The sequence below is a fragment of the Salmo salar genome, chromosome 13, assembly GCF_965601325.2.
Source record: "Salmo salar chromosome 13, fSalSal1, whole genome shotgun sequence".
NCBI lineage: Eukaryota > Metazoa > Chordata > Actinopteri > Salmoniformes > Salmonidae > Salmo > Salmo salar.
The window spans coordinates 89,780,862-89,804,308 of NC_138303.1; the positions used below are offsets into that span (position 1 = coordinate 89,780,862).

General features: G+C 41.7%; 1 protein-coding gene across 2 annotated transcripts in view; it reads left to right on the plus strand.

Moving 5' to 3' along the window:
- The first annotated feature begins 386 nt into the window (after window positions 1-386).
- Window positions 387-23,447, plus strand: part of LOC106568079 (seizure protein 6) — a 267,843-nt gene continuing 244,782 nt past the window's right edge. For both annotated transcript variants that reach the window (XR_014380182.1, XM_082960429.1), the window contains exon 1: window positions 387-715. Coding sequence is in view for 1 of the 2 variants with exons in the window: in XM_082960429.1 (XP_082816555.1) it covers window positions 631-715 (85 nt within the window). In the remaining variant the exon portion in view is untranslated. The remainder of the gene's footprint in view (window positions 716-23,447) is intronic.

The following is a 23,447-nucleotide window of genomic DNA, read 5'->3' on the forward strand; positions in this document are numbered from 1 at the left end:
TTAAGTGTTCAGTGAATGGATGATGACAGACAGGTCAAATATTACAGAGCGAAATATGAGTTATTTTATGTGTTATATAAAACCCTTCACCCTTACTATGATTGAAATTATAACACATGCAGCTGTTGCTCACTTTTTAGTTTTGATTATCGGCTGATCTTCGCGTTCTCAAACTTATAGCAATAACATGCATGCATATATCCAATAATTATTGAACATTTTATCTAACCAGAAAAAGGCATGTGATTTGTTGCTCATCACAAATGCACTGTCCAAATACGGAGTGGTAACTTTTCCATGGAGCGGAAGTTGTACCGTTTGCTGACGCTAGGAGCTGTCCAGGGTACTGAAGCTTCCGCGGCGTGCTTGCTGTCCTGAAGGTGCTGACAGCACAGAGAGCCAGCAAACCGCTTACTGAGCGTTGCAATTAAACGGGCTCTGCGTTTCAGTTGATTCTTGTCAGATCTGCTCATTGCTCGACTTGCTAAATAAGTGCAAAAGCAGCACGGATTTCTCTGTGTTTCACAGACCTCACGGACGTTTTATCATTCGTTTGCTTATTTTGCTCCGGAAAGTATTTAATGCAAGGACGTATTCTGTGATCAGAGAGGGACTTCGACTTCAGTAGACATGTGTATGAGAAGAGACTACCAATTACACGTCATCGTTACGGTGCTGGTTCTCGCTGCTGCGGTGACAAACACACATGGACAAGGTAAGAAATAGATTCAGTCCTACGTGGAGTTTTTAATGTCAGTCACAGTAGTCTATTTGTGATCTCAGCCCGTACGGCTCCGCGTACTGTACCATGCCACACATCTCCTGAAACCAGATCTACAAGTGTGTTTGTGCTTTCAGTAGTTATATATTTATATGCATAAATCCATTAAGGGTATGACTCCTATTCTGCCCCTGATATCCTCACATGCACCGTTGTCTGTCTACAATAAATAAAAATACCAAAAAGCCCAAAGCACTTGAAGGAAGCAGAAAGAAAAAGTCGCAGCCTAACATATCTTAGGTTACTTACATACTTCCAAGGCATTACGTAATGTTTGGTTATTTTAGACTTGAATAGGTTTGCATCATTGCATCAATTGAATCAAGCTAGAGCTAGTCATAACAAACTCTGGGACCAAAAGTTAAGCAAGCCCTTTAAACATGTAATATAAACTATTAAAAATAATTACATAGACATATAATACCAAACATGAAATACACTCTCAGTTAACATAGTTAATCATCATCTTGCTTGATTCAAATAAAATGGAAAAGGGTCTCGTAAAACCCATTTTAGGAGTAAAGTACTTAACCTACTTACCATCACAACAAGTTTGTTTTGGTTTTTGGCAACCGGAATCAATGCAATTGTAATGGTATGGAGTATAATATTAATGGAAATAAAATACTGTCATTCTGATTAAGAAAACATAAATGAAAAGTCAAATTCGATCAAATAACATAACAAACAATTAGGAGTCGCCTAAAACTAACATTTACGCAACACTGGGGTGAGCAGACCTTTATTATTTGTGTGTGAGAGGGTCCATGTGGCAGACAGTAACGAGAGACTAATCCTCAGGAATCGCTGAAGATTACTGACCGAACTGTTTGACATAGTTGATTGGTACTGCGGGGAGCGCCTCTCTACCCATTTACACAGTGCAATGGTCTTACTTGACATTAACATAACCGAAATAGGAGTTTATGCATTTTTAGATGATTGTAATTGAAGGTAAAAAAAAAAAAAGTACAGCTTTTTTAAAACATTTTGACAACCCTGTTTGTAAGCGTTCAAATGATATCAAACTCAACTATGTATATTTTCAGTAATGAAGATATGGATGTCTCATGGTAGGGAGGGGTATGCTAAATGGGTCAACTTTGAGCACCTATATCTCCTGAATGTTTAGGCATACAGGCCCAAAAAGTTATCTGGTCTTTTCTACAACGTGCAAACATGTAGGGAAGGTTTCGTTGGAATCAAAACGGGTGCCAAATGGAACGACCCAGCTTGACACTAAAAGGAGTGGGAACAAAATGCACACGGTATTTTTAAAGCAAAGTAACCTTTGGCAGTTTCCATTAGTGCATTCAGGGCTGCAGCTATTCAATGATAACAATAAGCAGAATAAATGTGCATGTTGTGTTTTTTATGTGTAAACTTGAGCAGTGCTTTTAATGCTTCAGACTTTCATGAAGCAGAAAACCAAGCCTTGTGCATTACTTTGTATGGTTGAAGTCAGCCTGGATTCAAAGATTTGGTTAGAGACAAATTGCCTAACACCTTGAATTACAATGGTGTGATTACTGCTCAGTGATCAGCATCTATCTTATGCTATTGTATGGTCTGACCTTTCACCTTTCTTCTTTGTCTTTAAAGAGAGGCGAACATGAATGCCATTCATGCTCTTTAAAATACACAGGCGCGCGCATGCACACACATTTTTGTTTCCAACATTTTCACAGTAATTCAGAGACATTATCTTTGTAACAGTGTTCTACATTATCTGAGTGTTTTACTGTAACATGTGCGGTATGGGATCTAGAAGATTGGGTTTGGGGATGTTTTATGTATCCTGCAGCTCATTAAATGAATTACGAGCCCCTCCTGGTTGATGGAGCTGTCCTTGACACGCCACTGTTGGTTTGAATGTTGTACTAAAGATGAAAGCCTGTGATTAGAATAATGAGCTATTGAAGCCTCGTTGTGGAAGAATGGAGGATTATTACCCATGTGCTGGATGTGGGCTCAGCGGCTGCAATACGCCTGGAAACGGGTACTTATTACTCTAAAGAGTTCAAATCCATTTAGATTGTACGACAGAGGTTTTCACTGAAAGTCCGTCTTTCATTTTTGTCCTTTGGGGACACAGATATCCACCCCCAGTTTTGTGGGAGCTTGATATTGAGACTTGGTGGGGGCAGCTAGTTCCACTTTCAGATGGATGTACTGTAGACAACAAACAAAACCAAATGTAGAAAGAAACTGAGAAAATTAAATATTGTCAATTTCTCACCCTAATAGAATTCCAAGCTAATTTAAGTTGATGTACTTTAAAATGATAGCATGCAGTCATGCACTCTATAGCCTCAAAAAGACATAAAGCCACCATGAATATAATCACGGATAGAGCATTTTAGATAAACGGTTAACACCCGCACCTCATCTCAAAGCGAGGAGAGAAGGCTTGTCATTCATGGTGATCCACAGTAATCGTTTCCTCACAGTGTTTTTTAGGGTGGGGGTGGGAGGCGATGCAGCGGACGTCCCATTCAATTAAACTGCACACTCTTGAATTCTGATCATCCTGTAATTTCATAGGAGGGGATAGAAAATGTTCAACACCTGTTTTTTGAATTACTGGTGATTAACTTCATCAAGGGCTATTCAGCATCTGCACGCTGTCATAATTAGTTTCGCTTTCCTTCAGCTTGTCAATTGTAAATGAGAGTCATTATGCCAGAATGCCCCGTTTTCCGGGCTTGGCACCTGACAGAGCCGTTCCCTGCCTCTCTCGGCCTCCCAGGTGGAGCATACAGCCTGGCTAAATGCTGGCATTTTCAGCTCTCCATGTGCAAAGGCTTTCTGCTCTCACAGTATGTCACGTGCACTCTAATGTGAGTCATCTTTTTAAATGTTGTTTCAGAGGTTTATGTTTCTGTGGAAACTATTCTGTAAATATCTTATTTACTGAATCTGTTTTTTTACACTGCAATGATTCTGTCACTTGGACATTTTGTTGCTGTATTTTCTCAATGTAAAATTAATTCAGTTTCTCTTGTACAGCTAAATAATGGGTGGCTTTGTAGTGAAAACCTTAGCCTAGAGAGGAGCATGGATGTAATGATGTGCGCTGAGAGTCGGGAAACAAGTTCAAGGAGTGAGTGTTTTAATAAATAAACACAACATAATACAAAATAAGAAAAATGAACAACGCACAAACATGACACAGGAACAGAAACAATGACACCTGGGGAAGGAACCAAAGGAAGTGACATATATAGGGAAGGTAATCAAGGAGGTGATGGAGTCCAGGTGAGTCTGATGACGTGCAGGTGTGCGTAACGATGGTGACAGGTGTGTGCCATAATGAGCAGCCTGGTGACCTAGAGGCCAGAGAGGGAGCACACGTGACAATGGAACCTTTTATGGCTGTTCCTTCACTCTGTGGCCCTGGGTATGGCTCTTTGGTGATAGATACGGATTTGATGAGCAGATTCTTCAGGAGGACTTATCATCCATTTTCAGATTGTGATGGTTCCTCTCATCGCTCTCCTAGTCATCTCCAGTGGGATGAAGCACATTTAGAAGGGTTCACACCGACCGCAGCCCTTTTCACAAGTGACGTGCGTGCAGTGGAGGAACTAAAAAAATCTCTTCAGGAGCAGATGCCATCACTCACAGCCAATCCTTTTATGATATATCAATCTCAACAGAGAGGACTGGGGAAAGAAGCAGTTAAGAGAGGGTCAGAGATTGAAAAAGATTAAGTGGATTCTCCCTCCCTCTCTGCCTCTCATGTCCACCTCCATTTGACATCTGACCTCCCTCAGATGTCTACTGCTACTTTGTCAATGCAGAGCAGAATGGGTTGAGTTTCCAGCTGTTGTCCCTTAGGCCTGTTGCCTTATCGATCCTACTACCACTCTCCCACTAAAAAACAGTGAGTGTGGTGAGCCCCCCCAGTGTTCACGCTCTGCCAGGCTGCGTACACACCTCTCTAATCAGGAGTGGCGTGTGCAGAGGAGCTGGTTCTCTGAAACGATTAAGCCCAGGGACAGCTGCAGCTCTCTTCCCCCTGTTCTGAACGCCAGATCCCATCTAGAAAGCACTTAATCTGGGTCGGCACAGAGGCCCCAGCTGGGTCGGGTAGAGCCATGTGGAAGGCAGCAGGTAATAGCCTGTGTAATGTGTTTGGAGGAGTAGCTTTAGTATTCACAGCCAGCGTTGACCTCAGCCAGGCAGGGCCACCCCCACAGTAACTTCCTCTGAAAAGATGTAATTGAATTCATCAGGAAGGGTAAACATATTCTAAGTAGCAGAGTAAGATAATGATGTTGTGGATAGATCAAGGAAGGGGATAGCAGCTTTACAAGTAATTGAAAATTGGCAAAGCCAAACACAAACATTAGGATTGGCAATGTGTCTGTTATACAACTTGCCTTTTCAGACAAACTAGCTAATGCTACTATACTTTGTGGCTGATTCAGATGGCAGATTCGTTTTTATCGGCTACTAGAATTCTCACTTCAATCACTCCCCCCTCACAAAACTGATTACATTTGAGGATAATCTATGTTATGTGTTTAGGAGGCAGTTCTGCTAATTTAGAAACACCCAATTTCACAAAAACACACATACATACACATGCACACACTTGCACAGGTGCACATTCAGACAACGATTGCAATCCGATAAAGCAGAATATTTGCTTTTGGTGATGTGTTTTTATAGATATTGCTGTGGAAGTACAAAACAATTCCGGGTGTTATCTCAAACTAACTGACCATTGAAGAGTTTTCTTACCTGAGTAGCAGGCAGTCCTGTGGATGTCTATCCATCCAATCATTTTAAGAAAATAAAATGTTTTTGTTTATTTCCAACGTCACACTTCTTCTTGCCACACATCTCTTAAATGTGTTGTTTCCCCCACTGTAGGTTTGCTGGTCTTTTCCATTACGGGACAGTGCCACTCCACTCCTGGTATTTACCTCCTAGCTCTATCCTTACCAACAGGGCTGTGATGTGGTTGTGGTTGTGAGCCTGTCATTCCTGTGTTTAGAGGTATTTAACCATGATCCCAGATGCATGTATAATTGAGAAGTTCTCACATCTGCTGCTATGTCAGAAATATTGAACATTGTCGCTCAGGGCAACCGTGGGGCAGCCTAGTTGTCTTGTCTTTTCCAGTCAGTCATTAGATAACAGTTCAGGAAGGAGGAAGACCCTCTGCCTCATGCAGAGCGCACCATCCACCATGCCTGTTCTGTTCTGTTCTGTTCTGTCAGTGCAGACTGTTCAGTGAGTGGCCCATAATAAGGACGCTCCTCTCTAGAAATGGATTAGTTAGCAGTGGACCTTGATCACTGTTAGGCTGTTAGGCCATTATATTGATTGGTCTGTTTGGCCCAAAGCTGTCTGTCTGTGGTACTGCTGCATCCAAAACAATGCCTGGACTATTTTAGGTTGTAATTAGTCCGAAGCCCAGCTGAGGACCCCTGTGTCCATCACTGTTGTTGATCAAATAAAAACATAACAGAGATGTATTCTGTTGATTTAGTTATATCATAGCTTTCATTCATTTCATATGTATTATTTTCATCACTGGTTTGACTAATTGTTATGCCTTTCTTTTGGTTAACTAATACAAGGTTTTCCCACTCGGCACACACTGGTTGAATCAACGTTGATTCCACGGCATTTCAATGAAATCTGTGTCCAGTGGGTTCTCTCATATGTTGGCTTTGGCAAAATGTTGTCCTACGTACACACCAATCATAAAGGATTGGTAGGCATTTCAATGGATAATCTCTTTGGACTGTTCATACACTTCATATCATTCACACTAAAACAAAACTACACACTCCCAGGACATCCACAGCCTAGATTTTTGTAGAGCGGCCACTGCAGTTGGTAGGATTGTATCTATGTGGTGAGATGAGAGCCTGGGATAGTATAGCCTTCCTGCTCAGCCAGCGCCAGCAGCTCCCTGTGCCACTGCTCTGACGAACAATGAGATAAACAGCTGTAAATGTCTGTGCTGAACCTCTCTCTCTCTCCATTGCCAATGCTTTGGAAAACAGAGGAAGAGCTGCCTTCCTGATGTGACTATAGCATATGTGGAATAGTATTCTTCTCTCCAGCCATGTGTATTTATGGTTTATTTATCTAGCTGCTTTCCTTTGTAGGTGAATTTGATCAGCCTGCTTCACTTCGACGTGGCTTTGAGTGGATGGCTCTCCAAGTTTGTGTTTTTATTTTCTCAAGCTAAATGATTCACATAAAGAAAATAGAAGGGAAGGAGAACGGCTTGGAGAGATTAGTTTGTTTTATTGCCTTTCACTCGTCCTTGAGCCACTGTGGTTTGGGTATTCAATGATATGTGAGTGTGTTATTTTCCCTATCTCCGCCTCCACACCCAAATAACATAGAGAAGTTAGGTTATCTGTTTGGTGTGTGTGAAGCAGGCCACTAAAGACAACCACTCAGGCTACACCTTCACATTTTGTAATCATAAATCTTCATAGATCAGTGGTTTTAATGTGCTTGTTTGAGCAGTTATTATTAGCTGTAGACCTTGTCAATAATTCATTGAATACAATTTAGTCTGCAATTTATTTGACTATGGATTACTGAAGTGTGATTTCCTGAAGTAATGACTAGATCATCACTGTATCCAACAAGCCTGACCATGGTGGTAAATCTTGTACTCTTGCATCTTCATTTTGTATCTGTCATATTTTATTCACTGTTTAAAAAATATTGCAATATACAGAGCAATACTGTATGTTTACACATATGCCTTTTGCAGACGACGAAAAGTATGTGTAGGTCAGTGTGTGTGTATGCATGCATGTATGAATGCTGGAGGTCTTCAGCCATATAGCGCAGTGCGTGTGTGCCCCCGGGTGTTTTCTGACTGATTCTCCATGTAGCCAGGCCTATTACTGCAGCGTGTTGTCGCAGAAATCTAATCTTGTCACATCAAACAAGGCCCCTGTCCTCAGCCCCAGCACAATGGAACAGACCAACGGCTCCTGGCCGATGAGCTATCCTTCTGTTCGGACCTGTCATTTGAATGGCAGATGACTCCCCGTGAGACAGTCAGTCAGTGAGTCAGTCAGTCAGTCAGTCAGTCATAGGAGAGACACAGAGAGAACAGGGACAATCATCACACAGATGGCCTCGCCCCACCGCCTCTGGAGAGACACACGCCAGACAGCTTGTATTACAGCTTTTAGTCTGGAGAGAAATGTGGAAGCAAAATGCTTTCTTGATTGAGCATTTTGCATGTTATTTATTTATTTGACTATTTCCGAGATGAAATACACCCACTTAGTTTTTTTGCTCTGTGATTGCATATTCAGCTTGTGTTTGTCTTGTTGTGAAAAGGGAAAAACAAGTGTCAGTGAGCTTGTTATTTTCTGTCAACCCATCCCTAAGTTGTCTGCAGGTTAAGGTGTCAGTACCAATCAAATAGGGGATGGTCATCAGAGGAGCTGAGGGTTAGATCCTGTCATGGTCAGTCAGATGTGGGGTCTGGATGGTTGAGCTCACTGGGACATGGTCCAGATGTACCTTGGTAGCATCTGGCTAACCCTGTTTTTTTTTTTATCAGATATGAAGGTAAGACCCAGATGCAGACCACGTTGACTAAACAGTAGTTTAATAATCCCACAGGGGCAGGCAATAGACAGGTCAAAGAGGGGCAAAGGTACAGGTCGGCAGGTAGGCTCAAGGTAAGGGGCAGCAGGTGGGCTCGGAGTCAGGACAGGCTAAGGTCAAAACCAGGAGGGCGAGAGAAGAGAGACTGGAAAAAACAGGAGCTGAAAAACAAAACACTGGTTGACTTGACGAAAAAGACAAACTGGCACAGACAGATAGAAAACACAGGTATAAATACACAGGGGATAATGGGGAAGATGGGCGACACCTGGAGGGGGGTGGAGACAATCACAAAGACAGGTGAAACAGATCAGGTTGTGACAGTTTTATAGTCTCTTCCATTAGACTACAGGCCTGCTACAGTAACACTCAGCAGTCAGACTGGCAGAGCACAGAAAAACAGAATTTTGCAATCTACTGGTCCAACCCAACTATTATAACTTTAATGGGTTACAGAGTTAATTCATTGAGATGTATCTAAACATATTATTTACAGTGATTTACATGTACAAGAGTAATTGTATTAGAATTCATGTGATGAAGATTAAGAGTATTATGTACATTTCTGTTGCATTGGTTATAATTGGATTACGATATTGACTGAAAGCCCCAGAATGCTTTGCAACAGGAAGTGGAAAGAGAGAATGAGAATGCTCCAGTTATGAACACGTGTCAAGTGATTAGCCTGGTTTTCGCTAGCAACTTTGTTTATTATTTGTTATTTTTTATTAAGTGATAAAATGGAACGTGAACAAGTATTATTACCAAAAGAAGCTTTCATCTTATAATCGACGTCCCAAGTGATTACTTTTAAGATAGTTATTCTAAACCAACGCTGAAAAGTTTGTTAGTTAGATTCGCGTTCAAATGTAAAGGTAATTTCTGATTGAGCCGACATACGCAGCATTTACCGTGAATGCAGTCTCCGCTGCCTTTAATTGTCTATCGTGCTTTAAAGCGGATCTTCATCGTTACAGGTTGAATAGAGCCCTAAGTCTGTGTTTGGGAGTGGTGATTAGTGAGGAAGAGGATAGAGGCTCACTCTACGAGGAACCACAACAATGGGCACTTCATTAAAATCACTGTCACTTTTTGTGTCAGTTTATTTATCATGATGAAAGGTCTATTATAGTAATGTGAAGGGAGCACAGATTGCAACACTGAGCTGTTCTCTTCTCAAGATGATTTGAAGAGAACATTGTGCTGAGAAAGGAGGATAGTGGGGACTGGGGAGTATTGAGAGTTACAAGGTGAGTGTGTCTAAGGAGTCTATAATAATAATATATGCCATTTAGCAGATGCTTTTATACAAAGCGACTTACAGTCATGAGGTCATACATGAGGTCATACATTTTACGTGTGGGCCCTGGGAATCAAACCCACAATTCTGACATTACAAGCAATGTTCTATCAAAAACAATTTTTGCCATTGAGCAAATTTCAGGTCTGTTGAGCGCAAACTTGAACTTTGTGAAAATTCTGTGTAACTTCCAGCGTGCGTTTACTGTGAACACTGAGGCTGTACCCGCTTTAAGATACAGTTATAACACTGGACAAGTAGGCTACTGTGGCTATTCGATCATAATGTAGGCCTATCAGAGTGGCCTACCATCAAAAACAATGCATTAAATGCATCCCATAACATTTTAACATAGCTGTTGTATCATTCAGCCTACAGTAGCAGCCAATATGTGGTGTTCAATGTAGGCCTACATGCAGGGCTTGACATTAACCTGTTTATTGACTTGTCCTTCAGGCAAGGAGGTGACTGAAAATGTTGTGTTGTTTGATGCAAGAAACCACTTTACAAAATAAAATGCACTATTATTCCATACCATTATTACAGAGAATCAGACAAATCATGCTACCCTCTTCCTATTGGCTATTTAGCTAATTCAAGCCTGCCTCAAAATACAACACTACCGCTTTTCAAAGATTTCTAGAAATGTACACAAAATGTGTTTTGTGCTCTTGTAGGAAACAATCACTCCCTTATTGCTGACTACAAATTATCTATAATTGGGCTAATAACTCACTAACTAGCACAGGATATGAACAAAATGTGCACACGTGGCTACATGCAGTTCTCGCTTTGATCTCAAAACAAGCGCAGCTATTCACGACCGCTCATGCTGTAAACACAGTCCAGTTAAAAGTAAATGGCACAGATCCATATATGGCAATCGTCTATTTGCATATAGGCCTACTGCCGCACCGGTCTGTGTAGAGTACAGGCTGAGTAGTGTGTGTCAATGCAATAGAATCCTACTCCAATGTGTTCTGCCTACAACAAAATCTCTTGCATAGACTGTTTTGTTTTGGTACATTGCATTGAAAGTGGCCTATATTGCATTGATTCGATCACTATTACCACAGTAAAGGGAAACGTTGATAGTGTTAACCTCTTGGGGCTAGGTGGGACGCTAGCGTGCCACCTGTGGTGCACTCCATCAACAGCAGGTGCATTTCAAGAGCGGCAAATTTGAATCCAAATAAATGTCAAAATTCAAATTTTTCAAAAATACAACTATGTTACACCATTTGAAAGATAAACATCTCCTTAATCTAACCACGTTTTACGATTTCAAAAAGGTTTTACGGCGAAAGCATAAATTTAGAGTATGTTAGGACAGTACATTTACAAGAGTTGTGTGTAATGTTTTGTCAAGTCAAAGACAGGGTCACCAAAACCATAAAACCAGCTAAAATGATACACTAACCTTTTACAATCTCCATCAGATGACACTCCTAGGACATTATGTTAGACAATGCATGCATTTTTAGTTCTATCAAGTTCATATTTATATACAAAAACAGCGTTTTACTATGGCATTGATGTTGAGGAAATCGTTTCCCTCCAATAACCGGCAGTCAAGTCAGCGTCAGAAATTAAATAATTAAAATTAGAAAACATTGTTAAAATATTATATTGTCATTTAAAGAATTATAGATTTACATCTTTTGAACGCAATCAACTTGCCAGATTTAAAAATAACCTTACTGGGAAATCACACTTTGCAATAATCTGAGCACTGTGCCCAGAAAAATACGCGTTGCGATACAGACTAGACGTCATGTTGGGGAGATCTAAAATCGAAAATACTATGTAAATAATCCATTACCTTTGATTCTCTTCATCAGATGTCACTTCCAGGTATCACAGGTCCATAACGAATGTAGTTTTGTTCAAAAAAGCTCATCATTTATGTCCAAAAATCTCCGTCTCGTTAGCACATGATGTAAGCCAGCCGGACTTCTCGTCATGAACGAGGGGAAAAAATATATTTCCGTTCGTTCAAACATGTCAAACGTTGTATAGCATAAATCATTAGGGCCTTTTTTAACCAGAACATGAATAATATTCAAGGTGGACGAATGCATAGCCTTTTATAACGTATTGGAACGAGGGTACCCAACATGAAGTAGCGCGCCAGGTGTCTAATGGGACATCACCGTTCCATGGCTCTTGTTCGGTCAGATCTCCCTCCAGAAGACTCAAAACACTTTGTAAAGGCTGGTGACATCTAGTGGAAGCAATAGGAAGTGCCAAAATATTCCTAAACCCCTGTGTTTTTCAATGGGATAGCTTTAAAGTCAATACAACACATCAGGTATCCACTTCCTGTCAGAAAATGTCTCAGGGTTTTGCCTGCCAAATGAGTTCTGTTATACTCACAGACACCATTCAAACAGTTTTGGAAACTTTAGAGTGTTTTCTATCCATATATAATAAGTATATGCATATTCTAGTTACTGGGTAGGATTAGTAACCAGATTAAATCGGGTACATTTTTTTTATCCAGACGTGCAAATGCTGCCCCCTAGACCCAACAGGTTAACAGAGGAAACTGTAGAACAGTGGTCACCAACCTTTTCTGAGTCAAGATCACCTTGAGTCAAAATGAATGCCGAGATCTACCACTCATATTTTTATTAACATGACTTAAAAACGTAAGCCTATGCAACATTAACCAATGAAAAACAGTACCGTATCAATGAGGTTTGTGCAGTACGCTATACATTACATTATCACCACATTTAGGCTTTTCTTGAATTGCTCAGGCCACTTAAAAAATATATATATTTCAAAATTTGAGGTAGACCATATGACACCGGTATTAGATCCATTGTTGTATTATTTGTGAAGCACAGCTGAGTGAGATAACATTTAAAGAATTTGCTTTTAATTTTTATTTTACTGGGTCAGCTTCTCCCTTTCCTCCACAGACACTGACCAAAAAGGGACGCTGTCTTCCAGCTGATGACAAAAATCACACTGCATTATTTCTGCCTCATGCACAAATTCATATTGTTACTCCTATGAACAGAGAAAGTAAAATCTTCCTCTCTGTTAAAAAAGACCCAAGCCGCTAATAATAACAACGCAAGCCTATAGATACACTTTCCTACTCATTCATTACTGCTGCACTGCTTGTGGCGCTGAGTGGAAATAGGAAGAACATCCATTTTATGGCTTATAAATGTGTTGAATACAAAGTGTTGACAGTGCTGGGTAAGAACTTAAACATCTGGGCCCAGCAGGAAGGCAGAGTTTGTACCTTCAGACACATGAAATGGTTCAAAATGGCAACATTTTGCCTGACCGGCGCGAGCAGGGCAGCAGAATCGGGTGCACCTACCAAACAGCCCGAGACAAAAAAAAATAGGAACACAAGGCTTTATCATTGGGTTTTTTACAGAAATGTTTGATGATCGACCGGTTGGTGACCACTGCTCTAGAAAGTTGAGTGAAGTTCAATCTCATGCTTCTCTCTGTGGGCTGATATTTCTGTGGGGCGAATATTTCTGTGAGGCAGTCCCGTGAGAGCTGTGCAAGCACACACGTGTGCAGTTTGGAGGGAACATTGGTTACAAGCACCATCCTCTACCAATTGAACCATGCAGAACCACTGCAATTCAGGACAAACTGAGCCATACAGGAGTCTCTGTTCTGCCCATGAGCCTTAGCTGTGTGTACATCTCAGGATTAAATCTGGATTATGGAGGCAAACAGAGAAAGAGGGGATGATCCTAGCCAGTGCTGGTGAGTGGGCAGCCCATGGTTCACACACAACACACTCTGGCTGTATGGGGTAAATAGCATGATGCTTATTTTCTTGTCTGCCTGTTTGAGAAATGAACAAGCTTTATTTCTCTGATTTGCCGTTACAATTGGGAGTCAGGTAAATACTAAAAATTGCCTACCATTGAGACATGTGTCTTGGCTGTCAAAAGGAGCAGACCAAAGTGCAGCGTGGTTGAAGTTCCCCATTTTATTAAATTCGTGAAACTTTGCAATACATAAATAACTGAATTGACAAAACAACAAACCGTGATGCAGAGCGAAACAAACACTACTCAAAATATAATAACCCACCAAACCCAGGAAGAAAAACCCCTACTTAAATATGATCTCCAATTAGAGACAACGAGGACCAGCTGCCTCCAATTGGAGATCAACCCCAAAAAACAACAACATAGAAATAGAAAAACTAGAACTTAAACATAGAAATACAAAACATAGAAAAACACAAAACATCCCCTGTCACGCCCTGACCTACTCTACCATAGAAAATAACCTCTTACTATGGTCAGGACGTGACAACATGTCTCAATTCAAACCGATCATAATGTCACATTGTGAGTCATTTTATGTGAATGGTGGGGAAAGTAGGGATTTTAGACAGCATTTTAACGGACTATTCCGGTGCCCCAAAATGCATATCATGTCAGCTCAAAAACGCAGTATGTACTATAAATGCTCTTGGTTGTTTTAACAAGCACTCAGACAAATAAGATGTATGAAAAAGGTGCTTGTCTAGCAGATGGTACCGTCTTTGCCCTGTTGTGCCTTTCACCACTTACATCAGTAGCATCATAGACACATCTCCTGTGCCTGTTCGCAGACAGTTCTTTGAAACAACTGCTAATATGGGGAGCCCAGATGTTTATCTCAGACTGGCTGACATAGGAACGAATATCGTGCCCAAGATCATCTGAAGGCATCCTTTGAGCAGACGTCCTTGATGTCGCAATCCATTTTTCTCATATGCTTCCTGAATTTGCACAATTTGCTGTATTTCCCTGTAAAACGTCCCTTTCCTCCTCCCTCTCCTTTCATCAGAACAAAGGGCTGCTATCACAGTTGTCTGTCAGTGTGTGGTGTGTGGAGAGGCCAAGAGATAATGGTCCAGGTGCAGAGACTCAAATAAACAAGGCCTGTCTCTTATCATTCCTCCAAAAGACAGAGCCAGCAAAGGGGATTCTGTCTAGTGATATCATATTGTTGTTGTGCTATTTATTTACCATAAAAGCACCGGATTTCTCACAGCACTCCAAACACACACACCAGAGAAGCAGCAGAAACATAGAAACACCAACTGGAGTATAACCTCTGTAATAAGATTACAGTAGTGGAGGCATGCCTTGTATTTTCATGGTAGGAATCACACTTCGGTGTGTCTGAGGTGGCAGTTTCTAAACAATTTGACAGAGAAAGAGAGTGAATGGGAGGAAGAAAGAGAGAGAGGGAAGCAAGAGGGAGAGTGAGAGGAGAGAGTGAGTGAGAGAGGAGAAAGGGAGAGAGCGAAAGAGATTGTGTGGTACAGGTCATGCCTTGCGGACTCATCTTCCCTTAGGGTGGTGGAGGTTGTGAACATGTTGTCTGAAGTGGATCTCTCCATGGTCACGCCTGTCATCCAGCTTACTGCCCCTGCTCTGGGTCATTTCACGGCTCGTCATGCACAACCGTGTCTACACTCAGCACAGAGCCTGATGCCCCCTTTGACCTCTCCAGCTTGGGGATGACGCGTTTACTTTTTGTTTACTGCTATTGGCCACATACAACTCCTTTATAGTCACCTTCATTTTGAGAGTAAACAACAACCCTCAAGGGTTTTAAGACGCCTGAAGATCTCAACACAAAGTGTTTCTTCCTGCCCGCCACATGGCTCCAGTGCAATTACCTTCTGTTAATGAAGCTCTCCCAGTCCTGTGGCTGGGTCGCCTTCCTTGCCTCCCCCTGGCCCTCCTCAGCCCCCAGACACTCAGTGTAATCAAACTGACGAAGGCCTCTGTTTGTAAGACGGCAGGCTGTTTACCTTTGTTGCTGTGTGGATTGACGGCTGGGGCGACTGAACTGGCATGGCTTGATGTGAAAAGCTCCTTGGTTGCTGCGGGAGGGAGGGAGGGAGAGGCAGGCAGAAGCAGCCCTCCTCTGAGGCGGTAGGCTAACTGAGTTTGACAGAGCTGTTTCTGCTGAGGGGCTGCAGGGATGCTGCTTTGTGTCTGGATGTGGAGTTGAGGAAGTGGTGAAAGGTAATGTAGAGAGAGGAGGCTCAGTCACCCCTCTGTGGACTGTCAGCATGATGAGGACAGCAGCACACCACTCACTCCTCTCTGCCTTTGTGGATCTGCAGGCTATCTGAATCCCCCCCACCATTTTCATAGGATATTACCCTCAAGTGTCCTTGGTTCCCAAGAGCTTCAGTAAAGCTTTTATTTAAAGTTCTCAAAGGCTCTTAAAAGCATTTAGTTTGCTTTCTGTTGGATCAGGTTAAGCTGTAAGAAATAATTGTTTTCATGGCATTTAAAACAGAATTGCCAGTTTTCAGGTAAATGTATCCATCCCATAACAAACAAGTGCATTAAACAGACCGCCAGACAAACAAAGTACCTGTTTTGCTTTCTGTAATGGCCATGACAAAGGTAGGCCTACTGTACAATTCTTTATTTATCACTTATTTTACCAGCTAAGTTGACTGAGAACACATTCTCATTTATAGCAACAAGCTGGGGAAAAGTTACAGGGGAGAGGAATGAGCCAATTGTAAGCTGGGGATGATTAGGTGACCATGATGGTATGAGGGACAGCTTGGGAATTTAGCCAAGACACCAGGGTTACCACCCCTACTCTTACAATAAATGCCACGGGATCTTTAATGACCTCAGAGAGTCAGGAGACCCATTTAACATCCCATCCAAAAGACAGCCCCCTACACAGAGCAGTGTCCCCAATCACTGCCCTGGGAGGGCCTACTGGCCCTCCAACAACACTTCCAGCAGCATCTGGTCTCCATCCAGGGACTGACAAGGACCAACCCACCTTAGCTTCAGAATGCAAACCAGCAGTGGGATGCAGGGTGGTATGCTGCTGGCAATGTTAAGGAAGCTTACTGTATTAGTTGGTAAGAGGCCATCCCTCCTTGACCTAACCATCTGTCCCTGGGTTTGGTCTTTCTTATCATTTCATATACCCCTAGCCATAAGATTAAGGCTACAGTGTAATGCTTTAGCCATCTCCATTTCATTTCCCAATGTCTGGGCTATAAATATCACCATTCAACTGTTCAGTGTTTTGTCCTTTGCGTTTGTCTGTTCCCCGTCACGGAGTTTATGGATAATGCAGCCTGTGTTTTGGGACAGAGGATTGGGCAGGCGATGAGGCACACCAGACTTTTTAGGATCAACCAGCTTGTGACTTTTACAGACTCTCAACTGCCAAGGAGAGCGGATTAGCCATCTACTGAATTTTGGGCTCACTTTATCCCCTTTAGAGAACAGTCAAGTAGTTTTTCTGGCCTCTTGTTCTGGTCAGGAACCCTCTCTCTCTGATCATAATCATTTCTAGCGTCCCTCTGTAATATACTCTGTTGTAAAGTACAACAGAAGCAAGGTAGATTAGAAATACTGTCAAAAATGACTATGTTGCTACTTCCCAAAATGTGGAAGTCATCAGCTACTTAATGTGAAAACAATAGTGGTGTATGGAGATAGTGAGAGTGAATGGTTATGTGAGACCCAGATTAAGTTGAAGAATAGATGAGTAAATGTCACCTCTTCCTGGAACCGCTGCCTGTCTGTCTTTTTGTCTGTCTGTCAAGGCAGGAAAAGGACTTATCCCTCCCAGTGGCGATTTTAGCATGTAGATCTTGTTGGGGCAAACAACAACAAAAAAAGTCTGATGCATGCCAGCAAAGCCACTACACATAAAAACATAGCTGATATGGCAGACTTGCTTAAACAAATGTGGTTTCTACTGACAATTGAGATGTGCAAACTATGGCATAAGGGGACGACAAGCGGATAAGAGGCAATACGTCATTTAGATTAAGACATTAATGAGCAACGACGGACGTAGTCAATATAACTATTTGTTTAGCACTTTTGAAATGTACAGCGACAGAATTCAGAACATGGTCCGTTCTTACAGTGTTCTCCATGTACACGTCAGAACCGTAGGATAAATAAATGGGGCATATAAACAGACAATGAAAGCTCTTACAATATTCAATGATTACATTTCTCTAAAACAGATTATAGGCTATTTGTGCACCACCAAATTAGAACAGTAGGCGAAATTAAGAGGTGAAAATAGATCAAATTATTAGGGTGAGGCACCTTGAACACCGTTTGGGTCTTTGCGTGTCAAAAAAGACACGTCATATAACACTATTTGATGTGTTAAATACATTTCTTACATTTTAGTCAACACTCAGCACTCACAGTAGTGAATGCATACATTTCATAAATGTTTTGTCCGTACTGGTCCCCCGTGGGAATCGAACCCACAACCCTGGCATTGCAAACACTATGCTCTACCAACTGAGCCACACGGGACCTAAATAAGCTTTTAATTTGACACATCTAAAACCAATTATATTATAGAATGTTGTGTGTTCTGAATTTGTACGTGCGAGCAAAGCACCACAACTACTATCAATAGCACTGTCAAAGCTGTACAAAAAAAAGTTGCCAAACCAGCACACACCGGGCCACGAACGATGTGTTTACAATACCACGTTGGTGAAAATAGACCAAATTATTAGGGTGAGGCACATGGGATTGTAACAACTTACTACACAACATACACTTAGTATTACTTTCTTGGCTGCAGTATACATTTCTCCCTTGCATACTACATCACTTATGCAGCAGCATACAATACATTTTTGGACTCTCCTTGTGAAGGTGGCGCAGTCGTCCATTACTGGAACATTTTGTCATCAAAGTCTGGCATTCTCTGGATTAAAAAACACAGGCACTCCATCGAAGTCCCATAAAAATAAATAATTCTCTCTACTATTATTCTGACATTACACATTCTTAAAATAAAGTGGTGATCCTAACTGACCTAAAACAGGGAATTTTTACTAGGATTAAATGTCAGGAATTGTGAAAAACTGAGTTTAAATATATTTGGCTAAGGTGTATGTAAACTTCCGACTTCAACTGTATGTATGTATATATATATATTTTTTTTTCAATCCAGCAACCTTTCGGTTATTGGCCCTACGCTCTAACCACTAGGCTACCTGCTACCCCCCTGAATAAGAAATACAGAAGGTCTTGTTCTATAAATATACAGTAGGGCATCCCAGACGGCCAGATTATGTCAATGACGTTTTCTATGTTATTGTCACATATCAATGGCATAGTCATGTTGTAATACGAGGGTGAAAGTACAAGGCCATTTTTCAGGCCATTCAGGTTATTTCTGATGTAGAATAATCAGATGGATTAGAATTCGCCCAATAATGTAGACCACAAATTACATAAGGATGTTTGAGCCATCTTTTGAATCTGTACATTGTTTGTTTACAATGCAATTGTTTACAAACAATGGAGTAAAAAGCATTTCTATTTTGGGTTCTGATGGGGTTAGACAGTTAAAATAAGCTCATGCCGAATTTTAAAGTTACATTATATCTTTCAATAATCAATGGCTATATACAGTTAATTGAAAAGTAGATTGCCCCTTTAATAGTTTGTAAGTCCATTTACAGTGATCCGGTCATGGGCCTTTCAGTTCATTACAGCATTGAGCGCCAAAAACAAATAAAATATAATCCACAATGAGACACTCATCCAGAGGTACGTCTTGCTCAAGGCAATGTGCTTTATGTTTGGCCTCCCTGATCAGCAGTAAATTGACTGTTAATAGTATCATAAGTCCATTTGCTGTAATCTGGTCATGGGCCTTGTTCCAGGGATGCATCTGCCCCACGCCAGTGTCCGCCCTTGGTCAGCCCTGGTTGATTGCATTGGCATACGCATAGGGGAACTGTGGAGAGGAGACAGCCAATGGGCACAACAGATGTGCCAGTTTGGCTGCAGGGACATGCAGGAAATGACTTGTATTACAAATTGCGTTTGCTGGAGGTTTAGCAGCTTTTCGTCAGTGTCCTGCGGGAAGGAAGGAGAAGATAAGAGTATACTGTCTATTTGGACTGGAAGGGAGAGAGCAGCCAAATGAAATTGTATTTAGAGACTATGTGCTGTTTACAATATCCTGAATGAAAGGTTTGGTCTGGAATAAACAGAGAGTGTATTTAGACAGTATCTTTGAATTGAGAGAATTACACAGACAATGCTGAAATTGTAAACCTTTTTTACAGATTTTCCATCAAGGAGTTGTCCTTGAGAAGTTAACAGAGTATCTACAGTGGGGGGAAAAAGTATTTGATCCCCTGCTGATTTTGTACGTTTGCCCACTTACAAAGAAATGATCAGTCTATAATTTTAATAGTAGGTTTATTTGAACAGTGAGAGACAGAATAACAACAACAAAAAATCCAGAAAAACGCATGTCATAAATGTTATAAAATGATTTGCATTTTAATGAGGGAAATAAGTATTTGACCCTTCTGCAAAACATGACTAAGTACTTGGTGGCAAAACCCTTGTTGGCAATCACAGAGGTCAGACGTTTCTTGTTGTTGGCCACCAGGTTTGCACACATCTCAGGAGGGATTTTGTCCCACTCCTCTTTGCAGATCTTCTCCAAGTGATTAAGGTTTCGAGGCTGACGCTTGGCAACTCGAACCTTCAGCTCCCTCCACAGATTTTCTATGGGATTAAGGTCTGGAGACTGGCTAGGCCACTCCAGGTCCTTAATGTGCTTCTTCTTGAGCCACTCCTTTGTTGCCTTGGCCGTGTGTTTTGGGTCATTGTCATGCTGGAATACCCATCCACGACCCATTTTCAATGCCCTGGCTGAGGGAAGGAGGTTTTCACCCAAGATTTGACGGTACATGGCCCCGTCCATCGTCCCTTTGATGCGGTGTCCCCTTAGCAGAAAAACACCCCCAAAGCATAATGTTTCCACCTCCATGTTTGACGGTGGATATGGTGTTCTTGGGGTCATAGGCAGCATTCCTCCTCCTCCAAACACGGCGAGTTGAGTTGATGTCAAAGAGCTCCATTTTGGTCTCATCTGACCACAGCACTTTCACCAGTTGTCCTCTGAGTCATTCAGATGTTCATTGGCAGACATCAGACGGGCCTGTATATGTATTCTTGAGCAGGGGGACCTTGCGGGCGCTGCAGGATTTCAGTCCTTCACGGCGTAGTGTGTTACCAATTGTTTTCTTGGTGACTATGGTCCCAGCTGCCTTGAGATCATTGACAAGATCCTCCCATGTAGTTCTGGGCTGATTGCTCACCGTTCTCATGATCATTGCAACTCCACGAGGTGAGATCTTGCATGGAGCCTCAGGCCGAGGGATATTGACAGTTCTTTTGTGTTTCTTCCATTTACGAATATTCGCACCAAATGTTGTCACCTTCTCACCAAGCTGCTTGGCGATGGTCTTGTAGCCCATTCCAGCCTTGTGTAGGTCTACAATCTTGTCCCTGACATCCTTGGAGAGCTCTTTGGTCTTGGCCATGGTGGAGAGTTTGGAATCTGATTGATTGATTTATTCTGTGGACAGGTGTCTTTTTTACAGGTAAGAAGCTGCGGTTAGGAGCACTCCCTTTAAGAGTGTGCTCCTAATCTCAGCTCGTTACCTGTATAAAAGACACCTGGGATCCAGAAATCTTTCTGATTGAGAGGGTGTCAAATACTTATTTCCCTCATTAAAATGCATTTGACATGCGTTTTTCTGGATATTTTTGTTGTTATTCTGTCTCTCACTGTTCAAATAAACCTACCATTAAAATTATAGACTGATGCTTTCTTTGTCAGTGGGCAAACGTACAAAATCAGCAGGGGATCAAATACTTTCCCCCCCCACTGTATAAAGTAGTCAAAAATGTTTTCCCTCCACAGTGAATCTTTGTTCTCTGTTACCAAGGACAGCATTGAAGGCCAAATATAGTAATAGTTGAATTTCATGGATATTATCTTATTAGGTTAACACATGAGTGTGCTGATGAATCTATTCTCCTCTGTTCTATACCGGAGGACAATAGATAGCTAACTTACTCACTCAACCACATACAGTTAGAACAGCTTTGACTGTGCTCTCAGTTTATGTAGCCACTGTAGTACATCAGCAGACCTTTCTTCCTTGTAGGGATTCCACAGACTCGATAGTCTTTATTTCTCATTTATCAACTTCATTTCTTTCTCTTCGTGTTTCTTTTTTGTCCTGTCTTCTGTATTCCTAATTCAAGACAATTCCAGTTTATCACAATAAGGCCACCTTCACCTTGAAGTTTATTGTTCCTGATTCATTTGTGTCATTTATATTTTCAATGTTTCAATTGTCATGAGAATACACATGCCTCCTTCTGCCTCCCTAGTTGGTATTCATTTGTTTAAACCAAGTTTGTTTCTTCCTTGTTGACCTAGTCAGACCTTCTGCCTCCCTAGTTGGTATTCATTTGTTTAAACCAAGTTTGTTTCTTCCATGTTGACCTAGTCAGACACAGACGGTGACATAGAGACGTCTCAAATCCTCATATTCATTATTCATCGCATAAATTGAATGGATCCACCGGGACGAAACTTAAAATTGTTTCCATGGTAATTCAAGGGAGAATACTCACCAAAGCAGGACCCAGAGGGGAGGTATAAATAAACTGGCAGAGAAACTTTAGAAAGTTAACAAGACACATGGGGAATACAGACAGCACCATTAGCAGCAGAGCAGTCTCAGTCAATTTCATGAGTCTCAAAAATGTCTCATGTTGGATGACAGTACAAATAACTCAACATTTCTAAATTTCCAACATAAACAAAACTCTCTCAGTTCATTGATTAACTGCACAACTATGAACAATTATTTGTCATTGTTTCTGAGCTAATCAGAACACCACAATATCTCCTCTGTTTTGTGTTGTATTTGATTTATTGACAGACCAAGAGAGGTAGAAGAAAGAAGAGTTAATACACACACTATCAGCCTGTTCACCGTCCACGAAAATGGATGTAAAAAGGCACTTCACTATGTTAGCTCTTCCTCTGTGGCCGTCTCTGGGCTTGGCGAGATTCAAGACAAACTGGCCCCTTGATCTCCCAGCTAAGACTCATGGGGCACTGAGATCAAAGCACAGCTCTCTGTCTGAGATGTTCCAGTTGGAGCCCGAGGGATGGAGGTAACCGTAGATAGAGGAAGAGAAAGAAGGGGTGGCGTGTTTTTGGGTGTGCGTGCCTGCGTGCGTGCATGGCGTGTGCATTTATTTCTTGGAGGAGAGCCAGTGAGTGGGGTGGCAGGTGGTCAGGCTAAAGGGGAGCATGGAGAGTGACCTGCATCAGAGGGCCCTCCTTCCTCCTCCTCAGACCCCCCACTGTCAGACGACAGGCTTCTGATATCATACAGTCTCACTGGCTATTGCTGGCCCTAATGGGCACACTAACCACAACGACTAGGAGAGGGCTCTCTGATGTCGGCAATTACTGTTTAGAGTAAGACAGACATTTAGCTTTTCTAGTGCACAGTATCGGAGTCAGCTATCTATGGCAGTCAGAAACATTCCAATAGTAGTGCTTATACTAGGGGTTTGGCCCACTACCCCATTTTGATATCTGAAAATTCTCACGACCCCAACAATGTAATTAACAGCCAATGTTTACTTTTTAAATGTGGGGCTATGACAGTCAATTGCAAATTAGTCTGACTGAATGTATCTTCTCACCACCACTAATGAGATGTGATTGCTTGATGCATGTTGCGTCGGAGCTTCTCAAAATCAGTAAGGACACAAGGCGAGACCCAAATGCAGACACAGGATGCAGATGGTTGAGCTCTGATATTTATTAATCCAAGGGGAAGGCAAAAGGTAGGTTGGGGACAGGTGAGAGTTCATACACCGGTTCAGAGTCCAAAACAGT